Genomic DNA, 18730 nt, shown 5'->3' on the forward strand with positions numbered 1-18730 from the left:
TTGACAACCCTCTCAATCACTTAATATACAATTCATTGCATCCCCGCGAATACAATAGATAATAGAAACAAAACACATACCTTTGAATTGAATGTAAATCTCTCAACAATCTAGCAATCTTATATAAGTTTGGTCAAGCTCATATTAAAGATGAAGCATAATTTTTCTTTGTTTCACATAAAACTATTTAGTGATTATGTTTGGGATACAAATTCTGTTAATCTTTCGTGAAATTTTCTAACTTGTATATTCTTGATTAAGTTTAGATATGAACTTGCACAAAATGAACATTTTCAACATCATAAAAACTATAAATGGGAATACAATGATGAGAACTGTGATTTTTTTCATTATCCTCACTCCTTTGTTCTCCAAAATGATCATACCCCTTTTATTATTTCCATGCATCTTTATCTATCACACTTTCTCATTTTCTTCTTGTTTCTTGCAACATTGACTCTAAGTAAGGATATTTTGCAAATATTTTGAAAATGTGCTATAACTCTCTTCCCCCTTTCTTCATCCCTAGCCCAAGGTAACAGATACAGATCCTTTGTAGCATTAATGTTTGGAAAAACATTCTTTATACTAGGTGTGTTTTCTAAGAAAATTAGGGAGAAGGTAACATACTTTTATTGTCATCAGACTTATGCATTAGGAATTATGCTTTAGCATCCCACTCTTTCATGAATTTTCCCATGGTTTGAGAGACAAAAAAGTGAACAATCAATATCCTCAACAAAAATAAAATATTTGGCAGTTTTTATGAGGACTTTCATTTAGTTTTATGTTTCTATGGACCTTGGGAAGATCCAAATCATAAACATCTTAACTTAAATTATTATTTTTTAAAAGAATAATAGGTTAGACTATATTAGCCAAAAATGTGTCAAAGCACAATGGAGATACATCGATTTAAGTTCTTGATAAAATATTGCAAAGGGTTTTAAGGTTACAATGGTATGGCAAGATTTGTTGCACCTCAATCCTAATACTAAGTTCCCAAAAAATCCATATGGGTGCAATCTACAAAAAACACCATTAACAAATTAACATTTAACAGGCATCAAAATATAGGTAGAATTGACTCCTAGTCATCTATAGTGACTAAATTTTCATCAACAAATACTCGATTAATATTCGGCAGTTCATTTGATGCAGATTGAGCCAAGTTTGAATAAGAGATTTGTGTGCTTAATACCTCGAGTGTCTCCCTATTGCATAACCTAAAGTTGTTGCACTTTTGACTAAAGACATTGCATATCAATATTCATATTTTTCATTCGTAGTTGTGTTGAAAGAATGTTTGTTATGACAACTTTCCCACACATCCTTTGTGCCTTTGAAGTGCCACGTTTATGACATGTAAACAATCTTATAATAAAAATTTTAAAATGAAATTCATCGTCATATTTTTAAGGTGGCATTGCTGCCTCGAGCGTTTCGTTGGCCCTTCAAAATTCCATGAGGGAGTGAGAAGGATTGATTTGCCAACTCGTTTACTACCCTTTTTAATTCTTTTAAAACATGTTACTTGAACGCAAGGAATCCAAGCAAGTGATCTCAAATTTTTTGTGTAAAGATGGCAAAGCATGGAGTCCAAAGGAAAGGTTCCCACAACAAGATGACGAATGAAGTTTTTAGAATCACTTATTATAATTAGAGATCTAATTGGTGAAGATCAAACCAGGGGGATGCCTTGGAACAGCCTAGTTGTTAGAGACTATTCTGAGGCTCCATGAGCATTCTAGTTCTATTTGTCCTTTGGGATTGAAGAAAACACCCAGCGCCTCCTTATCTTAAATTATAAGCAATGGATACAATCATTCTAGATTGTCATTTTCCTAGGGTCCTATAATACAAGCAAGGTCTCTTCATTGCCTTTGTGGTATTTTGATAGAATTATCACTCTTTAACAAAGTCCTCGAGATCTACTACATTTATTTTTCCAATAAGATCTAGAATGAACATGATTTATATCACTACAGAAGATCAAAGTATACTCAAAATATAAATAAAGATACAATGTCATACATCATATGAATACATTAATTACATCTGAATCTCTTATATGGGTGGTCATAAAAATGTTGATTTTGTGACATTTTATATCGTTATTTTAACACTTTAAAATTTATACAAGGAAAAATTAGTCTAATTGTTATAAATTTATTATTATTATTAATGTAATATAGTTCACCAAAAAATTATACTTAAAATTATAACATATACTTATTATCAATTTTTATTGGAATTTAAATGGTTCATTAAATTTTTACATTTTAAATAATTAAAAAAGTAATATTTTATTTAAAATATTTTTTTAATATATCTAATTTACTCATGTTAATTGAAGTACAACTACTTTTTCAACTTTACATCATAAAAAAAATTGAATAAATATATACCTTTGATAACAGCCCTTGTAATATCACAGATGGCTGAACTTCTAGCTTCACATTAAGAAAACGACATCAGACTTAACTTTCTCATCTACCCACTCTTTAACAAAGTCAACCAACAAATAATTAATCTACAAAAATATTGTATGCATCTATTTCTAACCAACACCGCAAATAAGGACCGACCACAAAAAGATTCACAGCTCACAAAATGCAGGGTAAGCTCGTGAGTTGTCATTGTGATATCTATACATATGCTGAAAGCATAGGTGCCTAAGAAATATGGAGTTATAAGTGTTTATTAGGTTTGAATATTATGTTTATTTATAAGTGTTTATTAAGTTATGTGTGAACATTTTTATTAAGTTATGTTTGAATATTATGTTTATTTGGTTTAGAAAAACTGATAAAAATATACACATTTTGACCCCAAAAAAACCATTTTAGAATTGTTGATTCATTTAGAAGAATGATTTTATCCATATATATGACTGGGCTGCATTTAAATTGTTCAGTGACAAGTTTTTTACTCTCTGTTTCATGTTATTGCAGTTTCAAACAATATGTTGTTATGCAAAACTCCACTTTTTATTTAGGCAAAATTGAGATTACATTAATACATAATAATAATAATAATAATAATAATAATAATCTAATTTGTAACATATTAGTGTTTAAGACTCCCTTACTTATAGAACAAAAAAACCGTGCAACAATTCTGTTGTTAAATCCTATAAAAATGTACATACTTCACCCCTCCATACATAAATCCTTGCTTTCTTATCTCAAACTGAATTAGCATTAAAGATATTTGTATATATTGTTCCTATAATAAAATTACAATAAGGGATATCTATTTTCTAAAATTAAACCTGTATCTGGTCTGAACATTTCATTAAATAAATTGAACTTTACTCAAACTTCAAACATTTTGCAAACGTTGTGAAACTATGCTGGATGATTTGTCATAATTCTATGGTGTAGCAGCAAAGACAGAATAATACTTTTCAGGATATAAGATTAATGTGTTAGCTATTTCATATATAAATTTGGAATATAGGACTTGACTTCATGGCCGAGTTGAATTTTGAAATAGTTACAGTTCCCAGCTTAACAAAGAAATATGCTTCAGCCTACAAGATAAAGCTGACATTTTGAAATGTCTGATAGTGCACTAAAGCTCTGAAAAGTTAGATCTTAGATTATATGTGAAAGAGAAAGCATGTATACGAATACATGGAGAAAGGGGCAGCATCACCAGGAACTCCTCTCTACCGTGAGAATGCAGGTTGTATAATTTGGAAAGGTAATGATGTTCTCCACTATTGGAAAAGATTGAAAATATTTGTACACTCCTTTACTCCATAAACCAAATTGGAAACCAAAGACAAAATAGTACCGCTGCTATCCACCTGAATCTGCAACCCTGCCATCCAGTTCTGATTTCTCCGTGAGTGGGATCATAATAATTTACAGTTCCAGCACTAAGAGTAAGCCAAAGGACCTGTCTGTAATGCAGCTTGTTTATCTAACATCTCATAGTACTTACGGATTTCTGAGAAAAAGAAGAAAACATTAAGGCAGTACTTCTTCTTCCAGAAGAGACAAGAGTAAGACTCCAAAGACTTATGCAGCTAGCATGTGTCAGAAGCTGCATTCGACGCTTAATCACAGTGTTGGAACGTTGATTTGTAGAGTGTTCAAAACCTTTAAAAATGCTATTTTTTATTAAGAAGTCAGTCACACATGCTGAGGCACTCCAACTGGTTATACAACTTTGTCAAAACTCACACAGATACAAGGATTCCATAACAATTTACCCTTTTGAGACATAAAGGATGGTATGAGATCTATTACTGCAAATTTGAGATTTGCACCAGTCTGGATGTGTTCTTGTCAATAAAATTAGTAGTTCTTTTGCTAGTTCTGAAAGAGCTCAAATTTTTTTGATCCTCTCCATCAGCCTTATGCTTTGTTATCAACATCTGCATGTTCTCTAGAAGCACAATCACACTTGCACTGTTTCTCAGAAAGTTCCTGCAAAGATGAAATCTGTTACATGGGATTTCTGATTTATGATAGTACCAAGAGAAGTGAGGTGTTCTTACAGTCCAAGTGGGTGAGAATCTGTGTGAAGTGTGTCACATTAGCAATATAAAATGGCAAAATTTTGACATCCAGCATCATATGTTAAAATGAAAGAACTAATGAAAACCATGAAAAATAATGATAATAACAGTAAAATGAACTAGTATGGACTCTTTGGAGGGTTTAGCAAATCCAAGATAGATCCTTAGTTTCTAAATAAACACATGTTGGAGCCATAAGGGTCTGTAAGTGTATACAAATAAAAAAACAAGGACAAACTACAGACCTGGACCTTCTTCTGAAGCAGCTTCACATATTCAACAGCCTCATCTAGCATGTCAGCAGTATTTGTTTGCTGCATCGAGTCCAGAAATGAAAAATTATAATTATTAATGAGCTACAAGTTGTAATAACTTTTGCAAACAGCGAGTTCACCTACAATCTAGGCATAACACATTCAGAATATTAAGCTCCAATTTTCTTACTTTTTCCATATTTGGTACAAGCTCCTGTAATTTTCTTATTCTATCACTTATACGTGTTCTTCGCACCTGCAAATATGCTATTATAGTTATGGCCTGGATCTGTGAGAAAAGACTATGAAAAACACCAAATTTTATGGCATCTACGGCAAAATTCCCAAGAAAAAATAATTTTCCTCAAGCAACCTTCAGTACTAACCCTCTCTGCAATACTTCTGGGATGTGTTGCACAGCCTCGCTTTGCTCTAATCCTGCAAGGAACAGATTCTTCCAGAATTTTCTCCAATGCAATTTCTGAAGATGTTGATTCGAATAAGCCAAAATGGTGATTTGCTAATGCTGTTGCAGCATGCCTTCTAGTCTCTCCTTCCTAACATAGACAGCTAAAAATCAGAATTAGTGTGAACAATGACAGTATAAACAAGTGCAAGACATAAATTTCACAGATAATTTGAAAGAACAGGATTGTAGACTGTGAAGGACAAAAATCTTACTATTTTTTCTGGAAGATTTAGACCAAGAATCATTTTCTCATCTAAATCTCTTCCCCGCTTCCTTGCCGAGAAGTGTGTACTATTTTGTACGCCTTCATAGTTCCCAGAAAGCATTGTTCCATCCTCCCAAGATCTAGTTGATAAACTAGAGATATATCCCTGACCTTGACCCACATTGCCTAATCTTGCAGAATCTGAACTACACCTAGCCAATGATTCTCCAGAAGGGCGACCCATATTCATGTTGAGCTTGTCAACAATCTCCGGTATTTCCATATCCATCGAAAGCTGAGTCAATAGCCCGGCAGGAGAACTGCTTTGCCGTGAAAAATTCATTTGCTGATTGACCCTGTTTGGGGTAATCCCAGTGCCACATGAACTATTCTCCGAAGCAAGCGTGCTCATACCCATTTTACCACTTGCCATGACTCCTTCTAGATAGCCTGGAAAACGATTGCTTGGTTGAGACATTAAAATATAGAACTCTTGTTACCTTACATTGAGAGATAAAACAGGCAGTATTAGTATAGGCATATGGGTATATTTCTTACCATTTTCAGGAATTCGTTTTCCATCAGAATTCATCCGAGACAAAACTCCTGCAGGGGAGCTACTGTGACGAACGAGGCTACTCTTGGTCGCTGACAGTGGTAGGCTATTTGCTCTTTCACCCGGCGAATCAATAGCGTTATAGAGAACTGGATTCTGTTTGAACGTGTTGTTAATAAGCTGTTCACCAGACTGCGGGCCTTGTGCTTGGCACATCTTCGACATCTGAGAGCTGCAAAAGCTGTTTTGGGACGTCTCCATTCCATTTTCAAGAACTGAAGCAACGTGATTGCGTTTGCCCACATCCTCCTCTGCAATGCTACCTGAGCTTCTCTTTCGATGGGAAGAGTTATGAACAACGATTCCAGGATAATTGTTGTGTTCCTCTAAATGTTTTTCTGGTTCCGTTTTGCTAGATTGGCTGGAGTCGTTATGCTTCATTCCTCCAGAATTGGATTCTGTTGTAAGTGAAGAATCATTTGAAAGAATTCGAGACAACGCATTGTCAGGACCAGCACCCGAAACATGAGGCAGAATAGCATTACCATCGTCTTCAAGGGATGTAAGGAATGAACCAGGGGCTGAATTATAGCGGATTAGTCCCGCTGATGCTTGAAAATTTTCTGGCAAGCCTATCGGTGACATCATAGCACCTGAATGCGAAATGTTACAATCAGAAACTCTGCAATCCAGGTCTATTAACGCTTGTTTTCTTAACTGCTGTAGTATCTGCTGTGCCTTCCGTGAGTCTGTTGAGCCTTGAAAAAAACCCAATGGGGCTTCTCCATTTGTACCTGGGCAACCAAGACTAGTCGGTGGCAAGTTCAAGCCAGCAGGAAAGGATTGAGCATTATACATGTTTGCAAATGATCTGAAACCCTGAAGAAGTTGGGAACTCCTAAATAATTGATCACAATATTAGCTACAATAGGATGCAAATTCTAAGCAAGACGATAATTTTTTTAATTTCTGAACAAAAAAAAATTGTTACAAAGAAGCATAAAGAAACACAAGTTTCTTCCCACAGCAACGACTCAGAGAAAAAACAGAAAACAGTTATTTCATTAATTAAATCCCCTTAACTGCAACTTCCTCATGCTATTGCTGACAGAAAATCATTTCCCACATCAAGAAGAAATTAGATCGTCACGCACACATAGATCCTTGTGCGCTTGACAGAACAAGATGAATTAAGCAAACTTAAATTGTTGCATAAATAGAAAAGAAAAGTCCTTATGAAATGGCAATGTTGTCTACTTGAAAATACAGTAGAAAAGCTCTCCCCCCATGTTTAGATCAAATGTCAAATATGTTAAATGTGATCGGAATCAAAATGACTTCTTATTTTTAAAGTCCAGGAGGATAGAGAATGCTTGTCGAAAAAAGAGGAACTAGAATCGTTTTGAGGAAACAAAGGACTGTCTTCTCCGAGTGTAGATCAACTAAGGCTTTCTAATAACGTAACTATACATTACACCTCTACAAAAATTTGCCTACTTTACACACGATGTAGACAGAGCAACTCACAGTGAGATGTCACTTTGTTGATAGAAGTTTCTGATTATAAGATGAGCTCTATAGTCGCCGCACCTACAGTCATGGAACGCGTTTCAGGTTGGAGGCCTTCATTTCTTGCAATTGATCAAAAGCAAGAACCTTAAGTGTAAACGTCCTGATTCACAGAACGTCTCCCACAAAAGCGTTCCCTTCTTTCTCCGTCGCTACTTTTTGTTTCAGTGAACAGGCTTAACCATTCGGAGATTAAATGAAACTTCAACTTCTATTCCTACAATAATTCACAAGCGGATACACACTGAATTTTCTTAAAAGCAAAGATGACTACTGCGAGTGGCAATCAACCATCAGATCCAGAAATACCAAGAATTCTTCATCAGTTTCCTCAGCATTTTTTGCTGATTACCCTAATTTATTCATCCTAACAACTCCGCAACAAGAAAAGTACTGAACCTCAGGTGCCTGCTACAAAACCGTGAAATGACCTAAAACTGTCAGAGAACCGTAGTTTTACCCTGAGACTATAAATATTCTTTTCCTGCAGCCCCAGGTAGCCAAGCAGAGCTCTTAGACCGATTCTTCATGCTTTTCAACATTGCTATAATAGAAAGCCACTGTTATTTTCACTTTCCGAGTCCACACATGAAATTTCTGAAATCTACTTAACTAATCTTAAAAGTTCCTACCAAAGTTATGATGTAATCTTTAAGGCACCAAGAAAACACCGCCCAAAAATTAGAATTTGCAAGGATAACGAAAGCTCACAGGAGTTTTGTATTTTCGTACTGAATCACGGACTGAACAAAAAGACTAATCTTATGCACTACATCGCATTTCCATCTTAAGGCAGGCTTAATCTTTAATCGTGTTGATTAACGGTCACGTCTGGCAAATTCGGGAAAATATAAAACACCGGAAATGCAAAAGCATTCAAGTTTTTTATCAACAAGAACATATCTTTAGAACTTTCCAATCTAAATGTCATTTCCGCCCTATTTGGTAAAAAATATAAAAAATAAATAACTAAAGAACAGCTGAAATATGAAGCATCATGTTTTTTATCCCACAAAGCTAAGTTTGCAAGCTAAATTGTGGAAATGGAGTTCCCTTGGCCCGAAAAACCATTAAAGTGATCGCAATCCCATCTTAAAGCTCTTTAATCATGTAGATTACCGGTTACGTCTGGCAACTCCAAGAAAAAAGTATATAAACAAAAAGAATTTAAAAAGAACAACTGAAATCCTAAAGCATCACGATTTTTATACATAAAAACCTAAGATTACGAGCTAAATCGTATTTTCCGCCGCAAATCGAGTAAAAAGATGCCTAACCCTATAATTTTACGCTAAATCATTGACTCCGACTTTAAATACACCGTTTTCCTGCATTAAAACGTCAAAAGAACTCCAAATCTGCGGTCCAAACTGAAACTTTACTCAATAAATGCATCCATCCGTCTTTGCCCCAAACTCGTTTAAAGTTTGGCTTTATTCGACCTTTGCTGTCTGTCTTCGACTGCCTCCGTGACTTCTGACCGCCGAGAAAAAAAGGAGGAAAAAGAAACGGAAAGGCAAGCAAACGCAAAAACAACAACCTCCACCAACCTGTACATCGTTGAAGTCATCATGGGGAGCTTGTCCTCGTTTTCTCCGTGACGGCGTTCCATCTGCCCTGGTCATCTCCGGCTGCTTCTCCGTCGCCATTGCCGCCGCCTGCACCACCAATTTCCATCTATCTTTGACCGTAGGAAACCCCCGTTTCTCCTTATTTCGTCGACATTCATTCTCCTCGAGATTCCCCGTGTGTTGACGGGAATCTGTAGACGGAAACTTGTGTTCGGCCGTTGCCGACAGCACTTGTCCTACGATGCTCTGGCCAATCGGCGGAGAGCCCCGCCTAGCTTCTTGTTGCCACGCCAGCGGGTAAGATCTGATCCTGTCAGATTTCTCTTATATGCCTCATCCTGTACACTTCTGAAGATTAAGACTCTTGGGAGCCTGCACACCCCTAATTCTCGATAACATCAAGTGATTTAAATATAAAGCATGATATGATGGGTACCTGTTTTCTCAACCACAGGTTTCTGATTACTTCGAATTGTTTTTTAATTTAATGATATCTTAGGTATTTCAGTACCTTTTATGAATGGAGATGTATGTACTAAATTCATTAAAATTTGAAAATATCCCATATTTAAAAAAAAAATGCAATACAATATGCCCGGTTCATCATAGAAATTTTGGCAAGATTTTGATAAAATAAGGTAGGGATTTTTGTAAATCCAGGTTATAGCTGCGAAACTATAAGATTTTGGGTGCCCCAAAGGTTTTTGATGGTGTTGAATCTATTTCCACCATCAAAAACATGATTCAAACACTGCTACTCCAATTTTTTTTTACCCAAATTCCAGCGACTTTTCACTGGAGCGATTCCTCATAAAATTTTCATAATTAAAAGATTTCATAAATCATAAATGGAGTTGTCTTTAGTGTGACTTTTTGGACTTTCGGCAATCTAGTGGAAAAAATTGAGGTGAAATCTTGATTTGTGTTATTTAAATTGGTCTTTTTGACTATATATATGGATTCAGCACCGTGAAAAACCCTAGGGCACTTCGATTGTGCAGGGATTACCCATCAAACATGTGATTTCAATAAATTCCTGTAGGATTTTAGAGAAATTAGACTGGAAAAACCCACCGGAAAGGCTTCCAAAAAGTCTCACTAAAAACAACTAGAATCATAAATACAGAGGAAATCACTTTAGGGTTGAGTGTGAGATAGGGAAAAATCCAACCTAAACATCTTGAGTGGAGTTTATGAACCACACGTCTTAATATTTATATTTATAATTATCAATTAAAATTATTTTTCAAATTAATCACATCAAATAATTTTATTTTATTGTCAATAATTTTTTTTAAATGAATAAGTTTGATGGATGTCAAAATAATGAGAAATGATTTTATAAATTGAAAACCTGGAGAAAAAGGGAGATGCCACTGGAGAGAACCTAGAACAATGTTAAAAGAGAAATTAAATAATATGCCCTTGAGCTTAGACTAAGTATTTAAGTCCAAGATCTTGAATTGGATGGTGATTGAGTGATTCTATGAAAGTTCAATGTTTTAAGTAATCCTCGTGACCTTACTCTAAAGGATTCTGATCACTTTTATATTATGATAATGTTATTTTTTTAAGGTTATAATGGGTGCTCTAAGGAATGTAATTTTTTTTAAATTAGTAATAAATAGTTATTTTATTTTCTAAAAAAATTATGTATGTTATAATTATGTATGTTATAGGTTATAGGATTTTTTATATTTATCTAGTAAAAATTTAAAAGAGAAAAAGACCACCAATATAACCCTTCAATGAGGTACTATGGTGATGTGGTGATGTTAGGGAGGTGCAATAAGGGATCGCATTGTTTTGTTGGGTAGGATGTTAGGAATTATTGCTTTTATAGTTAAAATTGGAAGAATTATTTTATTTATTTTAAAAATTAAGAAGAAAATCTTCATATAATTTTTTTTATTATTATTATTAAAAAACTATCACTTTACAAAATTTAAAGTTTTACTTATTTACTATTATGGTCTCTGCAAGTTCATATGAATAGTTATCAAAGTGTATTAGCATTATATAATATGTCCATATCATCTCATATATATTAGTTATTATCATTGTACAACTAATAAAAAGTAAAATAAATATATATCATATACTATGTTAATAATAATTATATATAATATTATTATATTTATATTTTATTCATTAATGCATATGATAGTGTTAAAATATCTTCACAAGATTGATAGTTTCAAGTAGAAAAAAACTATTGAAACAACTTTTAGCTTTTTTATTAGTCAAAAGTGTTTTTCTTGCAATTTTTTTTTATTGTTTTTTAATTTTGACTTTATTTTTTGGTCTTTTCATTTTTTTTTATTTTTTTTTGTCTATTTTCAATTAATTGTTGCAATAACACTTCAATGCTTCTCACCAATAAAATATTATAAAAATAAAATTTTACCATATCACATTTTTTTTAATTATTTTCCTAATTATTTATACTCATCATAATTAATGCAAACTCAAAAAAAAATTAAACTCAATAAATAGTGAAGTTGTGGATATAATTTTTATTTTTATTTTGTGATTTAGAATAATTTTATTAATATTATTACCTATTAGATTTTCTTTCACAATTAGAAATTAAATCCAGTAATTTTTTATTATCAATGCGTATTAGATTTTCTTTCTGATTTATTAGACACAAAGATTAAATTCAAAGTAATATCAATGCGTATTAGATTTTCTTTCTGATTTATTAGACACAAAGATTAAATTCAAAGTAAATATGACAAGTAATATGGTAACCAGTAACAAATAGACTAAATAGACATCGACCTTAAACTTAAGGTAAATATGACAAGTTAGAATCTATATTTTGAATGATTAGATTTTAGAAAACTAAATAGACAAAGTTGGGTTAAACTTAAGGTAAATATAAGTCAAAATGTATATTTTGAATGATTAATTTTCTTTCTAATTTATTAGAAATAGAGATTAAACTTAAAATAAAATATAGTAAGTATTTTGGTATGACTTTAAATAGATTTTCAAAATAAATACGATAAATTTAAATAGATTTATAAGGTAAGTTAGTAATGTATATTTTGGACGATTAAATTTTCTTTATAAATCGTTAGAGATTAAATTTAAAATGGATTAAATTCAAAATAAACAAGATGAGCTACGAGGCAGCAAGCCCCTGCATTAAGTTCAGCCTGAGAATGCACCTGTAGCTGCATTGAGTGGGCAAGTCACGAAAACCGTACTAGATGCTGAGAAGAAGCTAGAGCAAGGGAACTCTGTTTTTAAGCATTTGCCAGCTACAGTTAAGAAGAAGCATGCTAAACTCCTGTACACAGTCGAAAAAGGGGCACTCATTCCTGCAACTAAAACCTTGATCACAGCATTTGCCTCCAGGTAAAGATCTGATTCATTTACATTTTCCTTCCAGAAAAGGCAGTTGATCCTATGTCATCCATGGGTCATCCCGTGATTGGAGTTATTGATGGGAAATTTGAGGGGTTTTGTATGAGATGGCTGTAGGGTTTTCTGGAGAAGAATTTTTGCAAGCACTTAGTTGCATGAACAATTCTGATAATGGGGATACAGCTTCAGGCGTTCCTCCTCGTCGACGTCGTAGGAGGAAGGATGAAATGAAAAAGAGGGATAGGAGTGCTTACAATTTTTTCTTTGCTGAGCAACATACAAAATTGAAAGCATTGCATCTGGGCAAGGATAGGGAGATCAGCAAAATGATTGCATCCTTTCAACTTATCTAAGCGCCTCCCCGTTGCGTTAGCCAGATGACCGGGAAATGGCATTTACGGGGCTTTGCCTGACCCTCTACACTGGTTAGGCTGTAGGTAGGTAGGTTCAAGTTCTAGCCCAGCCAGGGAAGTGGGAGATCAAGGAGGCAGGGAGTTCTAGTTGAACGATTATTATAGTTGTTACTGATGGAGAGTCGAACTCCAACCCGACGAGGAGCACTGAAAAAGAAAGAACAATCGAACCCGAACCTGTCCTCACGCCGCTACTTCCCACCTCAATCGCGTGATCCAAGCTGATCCTTTGCATGTACTAGGAGACAATATTCACGCCGATACTGTAGTAGGTAAACTTGAAGGGGAACGAGACGTAACTTTAGGGTTTGTTGATCTACTGCGTGATGATTTTATCGAAAAAGATCGAGTATCCATATTTGAAGTCTGTAAACATGCACCCATACTACGTCATCCAAGACAAGAGGAGCAACCAGGAAGAATGTCGACTTATAGAAATAATGTAAGGATCAAAGTGTTGAAAACCAATAAGTTAAAGCACCGCAATTCAACAAATGCTTTGCCAATTTCCTCAGGATACTTTAAAGGCAAACATCATAGAGTCAATTAGTATCGACTAAAGAGGGAGCACAACCAATGATGAATGAATAGAAAGGGAAGTTTATGAAACTTTCATTACCTATAGAAAGTTCACCTGACTATCCCCAACCTTGTGGTAAAGAACCGAGTACAGTAGACTAGACTGAAAACACAAATGGTAAGTTAAGGGTTTAAACCGAAATTTGATTTCACTATACAGAGACCCATGAACCAAATCATATGCCAAGGTCCTGTAAAATGGCAGACTATGGAAAACATAGATTAATGTTAGAACCAACTAAATGAGAGACTTGAAAGAAAAATAAAAAAAATAGGGCACCAGCTAAATGGGAGACTTGAGTGAAAAAAAGAAAAAGAGAGGCCAAATGGCCCTAATTTAAAGTGAACAAAACGGTACTGGAAAAACCTAGAGATTAAGAGCGCTAGGGTTTATAAGTAGCAAATTGAATCACCGCAGAAGAAAACTCTTGGAGTATGAGTCGACAAGAATGCTACCCACGTGAGTAGAGGAAAATCCTCCTGCGGCCATAGTGAAAAAGATTAGTAACTAAGGAGGAAAAAAATGTAAATAAGAAAATTCCCAGAAATGTAAATTGGCAATATCATTGTAAATGCATTCAACCGTAAGAAACCTAGATACTGATCACAACGTTTGCCACCAGGTGAAGATCTGATTCATTTACATTTTCCAGCTAGAAAAGAAAAAAGATATGACATGGAAGATGCAGGCATCTTACCGAGAATTTGCAACAGGGATGTGATGTAAATTTTCGAGGACAGTTGTAGGTCATGGAGGGTCCTTTCACTAGGCAGTGTCTAACCTAGAAACTATAAGCAGCTGGATCTACTGAAGTATGCATTTACAGATGGTAGTCTAATAACATGTTGAAGTATGCATTTACAGATGGTAGTCTAATAACACAGAATTAGTCCCAAGTGCTTGATAATGTTGAAGTATGCATTTACAGATGGTAGTATAATAACACAGAATTAGTCCCAAGTGCTTGATAGAGCCTACGTAAAAAAACTTAAACCCTGCAGAGGCTAAAATATATCAAAACAATGTAATAACATAAACAGTACCTGATATAGACCAATGTAGTGGAGCTGAAGCAAAAAATAAAAGTCGATGCGAGGTAACCACGAAATCATTTCTAACTTTATTATATAGCAACAAAAGTAAACAAAAGTAACTTACACGTAGCGGACGTTGCATGCAAAATGATGAATAGAATGAAATGTGTACACAATGAATAATTAGCAGCTAACACGTACAAATGACCTGACTTACGTTAACCTCGACCAAATCAGCGTCGCAGGTTAACTAGCACAAATGTCTTAGCTTCCCAAACAGATGGCAGCACCATTGCTCTTCTTGCTACCTTAGGTGCTGGCCCAAATGTTTAAACTCTTGGGCTGTTTAACCAACACGTACAAATGCCCTGACTTACGTTAACCTCCATCAAATTAGCCTGGCACGTTAATAAGCACAGATGTCATAGCTCTCCAAACAGATGTCAGGGCCATTGCTACTTTTGCTACCTTAGCTGCTGGCTTAAATGTTTAAACTCTTGGCTGTTTAACCCTCTAAGCTGTTTAACCGTCTAAGCTCCATGCCCTACTGTCTAAGCTCCACGCCCTGCTGTTTAACCGGCTAAGCTACCTCCCCTGTTGCTTGCTTTTACGCTAGACCCGCTTAACTGGATTTGAGTTCGTTACTTGCATCGTTACTTGCTGGCTGGGAGAAGAAACAACGGCTGGTTGTTGAAACCGAGCTACATCCCCTGTAGGATTAAATCCATAAACCCGCAACATCAGTAGTGCTTTCTGTAGCAAGCAGACTCTGCAGATGTTGCCCGACCTACTCTCCCTGTTCTGCCCCTCCCCTATCCATTGGCTCGAGGGTTAAAAGTGTCTTCAGACATGGAGCTCATCTCCTCTTCCGGTGGCAGCGAATGCGTTGATGAAAGCGAGGGCATTACTTATCAATTTGCGCACATTTTGCACGTGGCCAGTGACCATGGCAGTAACATTCCCGCTGGTGTTGAGATCTTGGAAACCAGTGAGGCAGGATTCCTGGTCTGTGAGGGCCGCGCTCATCCATGTTTGCATGTTGCTCATATGAAACTCGACCACCTCCTCACCTTCTGTATCTGGCCCTCAGTCTTTACCCTGCTGCTTCTCAAACTCTTCTCTGCTATCTTTTCATACTGATGTCTCTGGGAGGACCTCGGGGATAGGCTCTTCTCGTGCTCGGGAAGCAATGGGAGGGACTGGAAAACCAGAGGGAACAGTTTCGGTGAACCATGGGGAGAAAAGTGAGGAAATATTCCCATATCGAAATATCAGTAAATAAAATAGCGGGAAAATTTCCAGATCACCCGGAAAGAATGTGGAGAAGCTGCAGCGGACATTCTGTGTAGTATTGACGGATATTGAAAAATACCCATTCAACCTCTTCACAGTGTTGATCGAATCTGTAATCTGAGTAAATAGATTAGGGATCTGCTGGATGACTCCAGCAACAACGCTGGTTCCGATATCCTTTCTATGAGTGGCAATCTTGGCAGCCATTCCATTGTTTATAAATGAATGTGAGAAATTATGTGAAGATAAGAAAAGCTGTGAAATGGGGACAAAACAAATGAAATCCTTCGCAGAAAACAACCCACCTAATAATCAGGAGGAATGACAATGGACCAAGTTGCTTGCCGATTCCAAATCCAAATCTCAGATATGAATCCGTTCCAATGCACCTGACCTGAATCGGAACTGAGCCGAATTAACTGAGCCGAACTAAGGCAGGCCACCCGAAAGGGGAAACAAGAAAGGGAGGCCAGCGAAACATGACACCTCCACCATGCATGGACACCTGCAACACCTGCATGCACAACACTTGCCAATATGCTCAGACCTGCTAATATGCTCAAATAGCCAACCTGCAAACGATTGTGCTAATAATTCAAACTAATGTTAACATTAATATGAAACCGTTGACGGTCACTAACAATAAACAGGGTAAAGCAAAATATCCTATGCTCCAGCCTCTTCCGCCTCGGGAAGAGGCCAAATAAGATGGCAAACCAGCGTAATTTTGAAGACTTTGGTTATCCCGGCAATAGCAAACACCGGCCCATTTGAAAACTTTGGTCTAATCACCGTAAACTAATAACATAGCACTTGAAACTAATGCTATAGCAACGCATTTGGATTACTATAGTCCCTGGCCACTGCCAGATGGCAGGGACTAATAAATATGACAATGGCAAGTATTTTGGTATGACTTTAAATAGGTTTCAAAATAAATATGATAAATTTTAAATAGATTTATAAGGTAAGTTAGTAATGTATATTTTGGACGATTAGATTTTCTTTATAAATCGTTAGAGATTAAATTCAAAATGGATTAAATTGAAAATAAATAAATATGATAAGTAATGTGGTGTTAGTAACTATAAATAGATTTTTATAATCTATTTATTACTATAGATTATTATTATTATTAAATGAATTTAAAAATATGACTAGTAATGTGGTGTTAGTGATTATAAATAGATTTTTATAATCTATTTATTATTATTAAATGAATTTAAAAATATATATTAAATGATTATTTTATTATTATTATTATTTTAATTATATTATTATTTAATATATTAAGAGATTAAATTTTAAGTAAAAATGACAATTTATTTGGAGTTTGGCTAGGTTGTGACTATGTGACTTTAAATAGATTTTGAAATAGGACACTTAGAATTTTAAATTAATTGTCAATAATTATTAAGGGATGGATAAAATATTCTAGAATACTTTTAGTAATAGTCATAGATCTCAAAAGTAGTTGTCTTTTTTGTTAAAACAAAATGTGATATATAGGGGTGGTAGGAGGTGGAGGGATTCTCTGCAATCTCGAAGGAATAATAGTTGACAAGTATGCTTGGGGATTGGGAATAAAGACCAATAATCAAGCAGAGGTTTATCGTCCCTACTTGGGGCTCCTCTTAGCCCAAAAGAGGGGAGTTAGCGACATCACAATCATGGGAGATTCCTTTCTTGTCATAAGGCATTTACAAACAAACTCCCCCACACAAGATAATAAACTAAATCAGATGCTACAATGAGATCAAGGTATCCTCCTTGCATTTGCTAACTATCAGAATTTGCATATTTTAAGGAAGCTTAACTCAAAGGCAGTTCTTTTGGGAAACAAGGCTTGCCTTTTGAAAGAAGGGAAAACATAAATCAATCAGGTCGACAGTTTTTCACGCATTCCCTAACTAGTTCCCATGGTGACCCACTCTTATCTACCCCTCTCCTAGTCACACCCATATAAGGAACCCAATGATTATAATACCATACCCTAATGCACATTACTCATTCCCCCCCGTTCTGCTAGCCTATAACTCCGTGCCATCAACCCACTACTCCTCGCTCAATTGCATGATGATGCCCTCCCTTCTCACCATGACGTGGGGCACTCATTCCAGTCCCCATGTGACATTCCTTAAGTCGGACTTGCAACTAAGTGTGGGATCATTATTTTCCTCTCCATCATCCAAGGTTTATCTCAGGCGTCTTCAATGGTTCCTCATGTGAACTCCCTCAACCTGAGAGTTGCATTTAATCTCCCTGGATCAGATTAGACAACCTAACTGTTCGAGATACAGGCTGCGTGAGGAGGAAGTATCCTCACTCCACATAATGATGATGGCACTGCCTTGGGATCCTCTTTGCATCGCCACACGAGGCATTTGCATGGTAATTTATTTAAATCACCCCGACGAAGTTCGAATTTTCCCATTCTGTTGGTCAATTACAAGTCTGGTTTGTGGCTAGCTAAGATCTAGCTTCACTCTCTCAGTGAGGTGAAGATGGGTGAGTCTTAGAGTTGAGAAGCTTTTATACGAGTTCTAGGTTGTGCCTCTCTTATAAGGTGCCTTTGCTCTATCCAGAGAGCATCATAGGTTGAAACTCCTCGAAGTTTCTTCAATTGTTCCACTTTTTTGGTTTCTCATCAATTCTAGTTCCCAGCTCCGTGATTCGATCTTGGTGGTCCCTTTCCCCATAGGAAAATTGGCCTGGCAAAGAGGAGCTCGACAGGAAAATAAAGTTTCAGGGAACCAATCAAGTTCCTCTACTTCCTCTTCTGTGTTTGTGTTTCACTGCAACAACGCTCTATTTCCATGGCTTCTGGTCCATGGGGTAATCGACGTGCTTGTTTAGGCAGGGCGACAAGAAGTAATTTCA

At 35.7% G+C, this 18730-nt stretch overlaps 1 protein-coding gene across 5 annotated transcripts; it reads right to left on the reverse strand.

Moving 5' to 3' along the window:
• Window positions 1-3417: 3417 nt before the first annotated feature.
• Window positions 3418-9426, reverse strand: LOC149220554 (uncharacterized). 5 transcript variants are annotated; one of them, XM_089384800.1, is made up of 7 exons: window positions 9135-9426; window positions 6018-6913; window positions 5467-5909; window positions 5172-5342; window positions 4976-5041; window positions 4777-4845; window positions 3418-4439 (listed from the first exon to the last, which is right to left on the reverse strand). In XM_089384800.1, the coding sequence occupies exons 1-7, from the start codon at window positions 9194-9196 to the stop codon at window positions 4368-4370; spliced, it is 1779 nt and encodes a 592-aa protein (XP_089240926.1). In that variant the 5' UTR covers window positions 9197-9426; the 3' UTR covers window positions 3418-4367. The 5 variants fall into 5 exon arrangements, with proteins under 5 accessions (XP_089240926.1, XP_089240929.1, XP_089240930.1 ...); XM_089384803.1 differs by lacking the exon at window positions 9135-9426 and adding an exon at window positions 8862-8979; XM_089384804.1 differs by lacking the exon at window positions 9135-9426 and adding an exon at window positions 8296-8835.
• Window positions 9427-18730: the final 9304 nt, after the last annotated feature.

Source organism: Pinus tabuliformis, chromosome Q (assembly GCF_031772625.1).
Source record: "Pinus tabuliformis cultivar Carrire ecotype Pingquan chromosome Q, CPIR1, whole genome shotgun sequence".
Classification (NCBI taxonomy): Eukaryota; Viridiplantae; Streptophyta; class Pinopsida; order Pinales; family Pinaceae; genus Pinus; species Pinus tabuliformis.

Excerpts from the sequence above, each read along its gene's own strand:
- LOC149220554 (XM_089384800.1), bottom strand. The coding sequence starts at position 9,196 with ATGGAACGCCGTCACGGAGAAAACGAGGACAAGCTCCCCATGATGACT. Across the intron at positions 5,910-6,017 it reads AAAACGAATTCCTGAAAATG|GCTATCTAGAAGGAGTCATG; the intron begins GTAAGAAATATA and ends ATCGTTTTCCAG. Across the intron at positions 5,343-5,466 it reads TAAATCTTCCAGAAAAAATA|GAAGGAGAGACTAGAAGGCA; the intron begins GTAAGATTTTTG and ends TGTCTATGTTAG.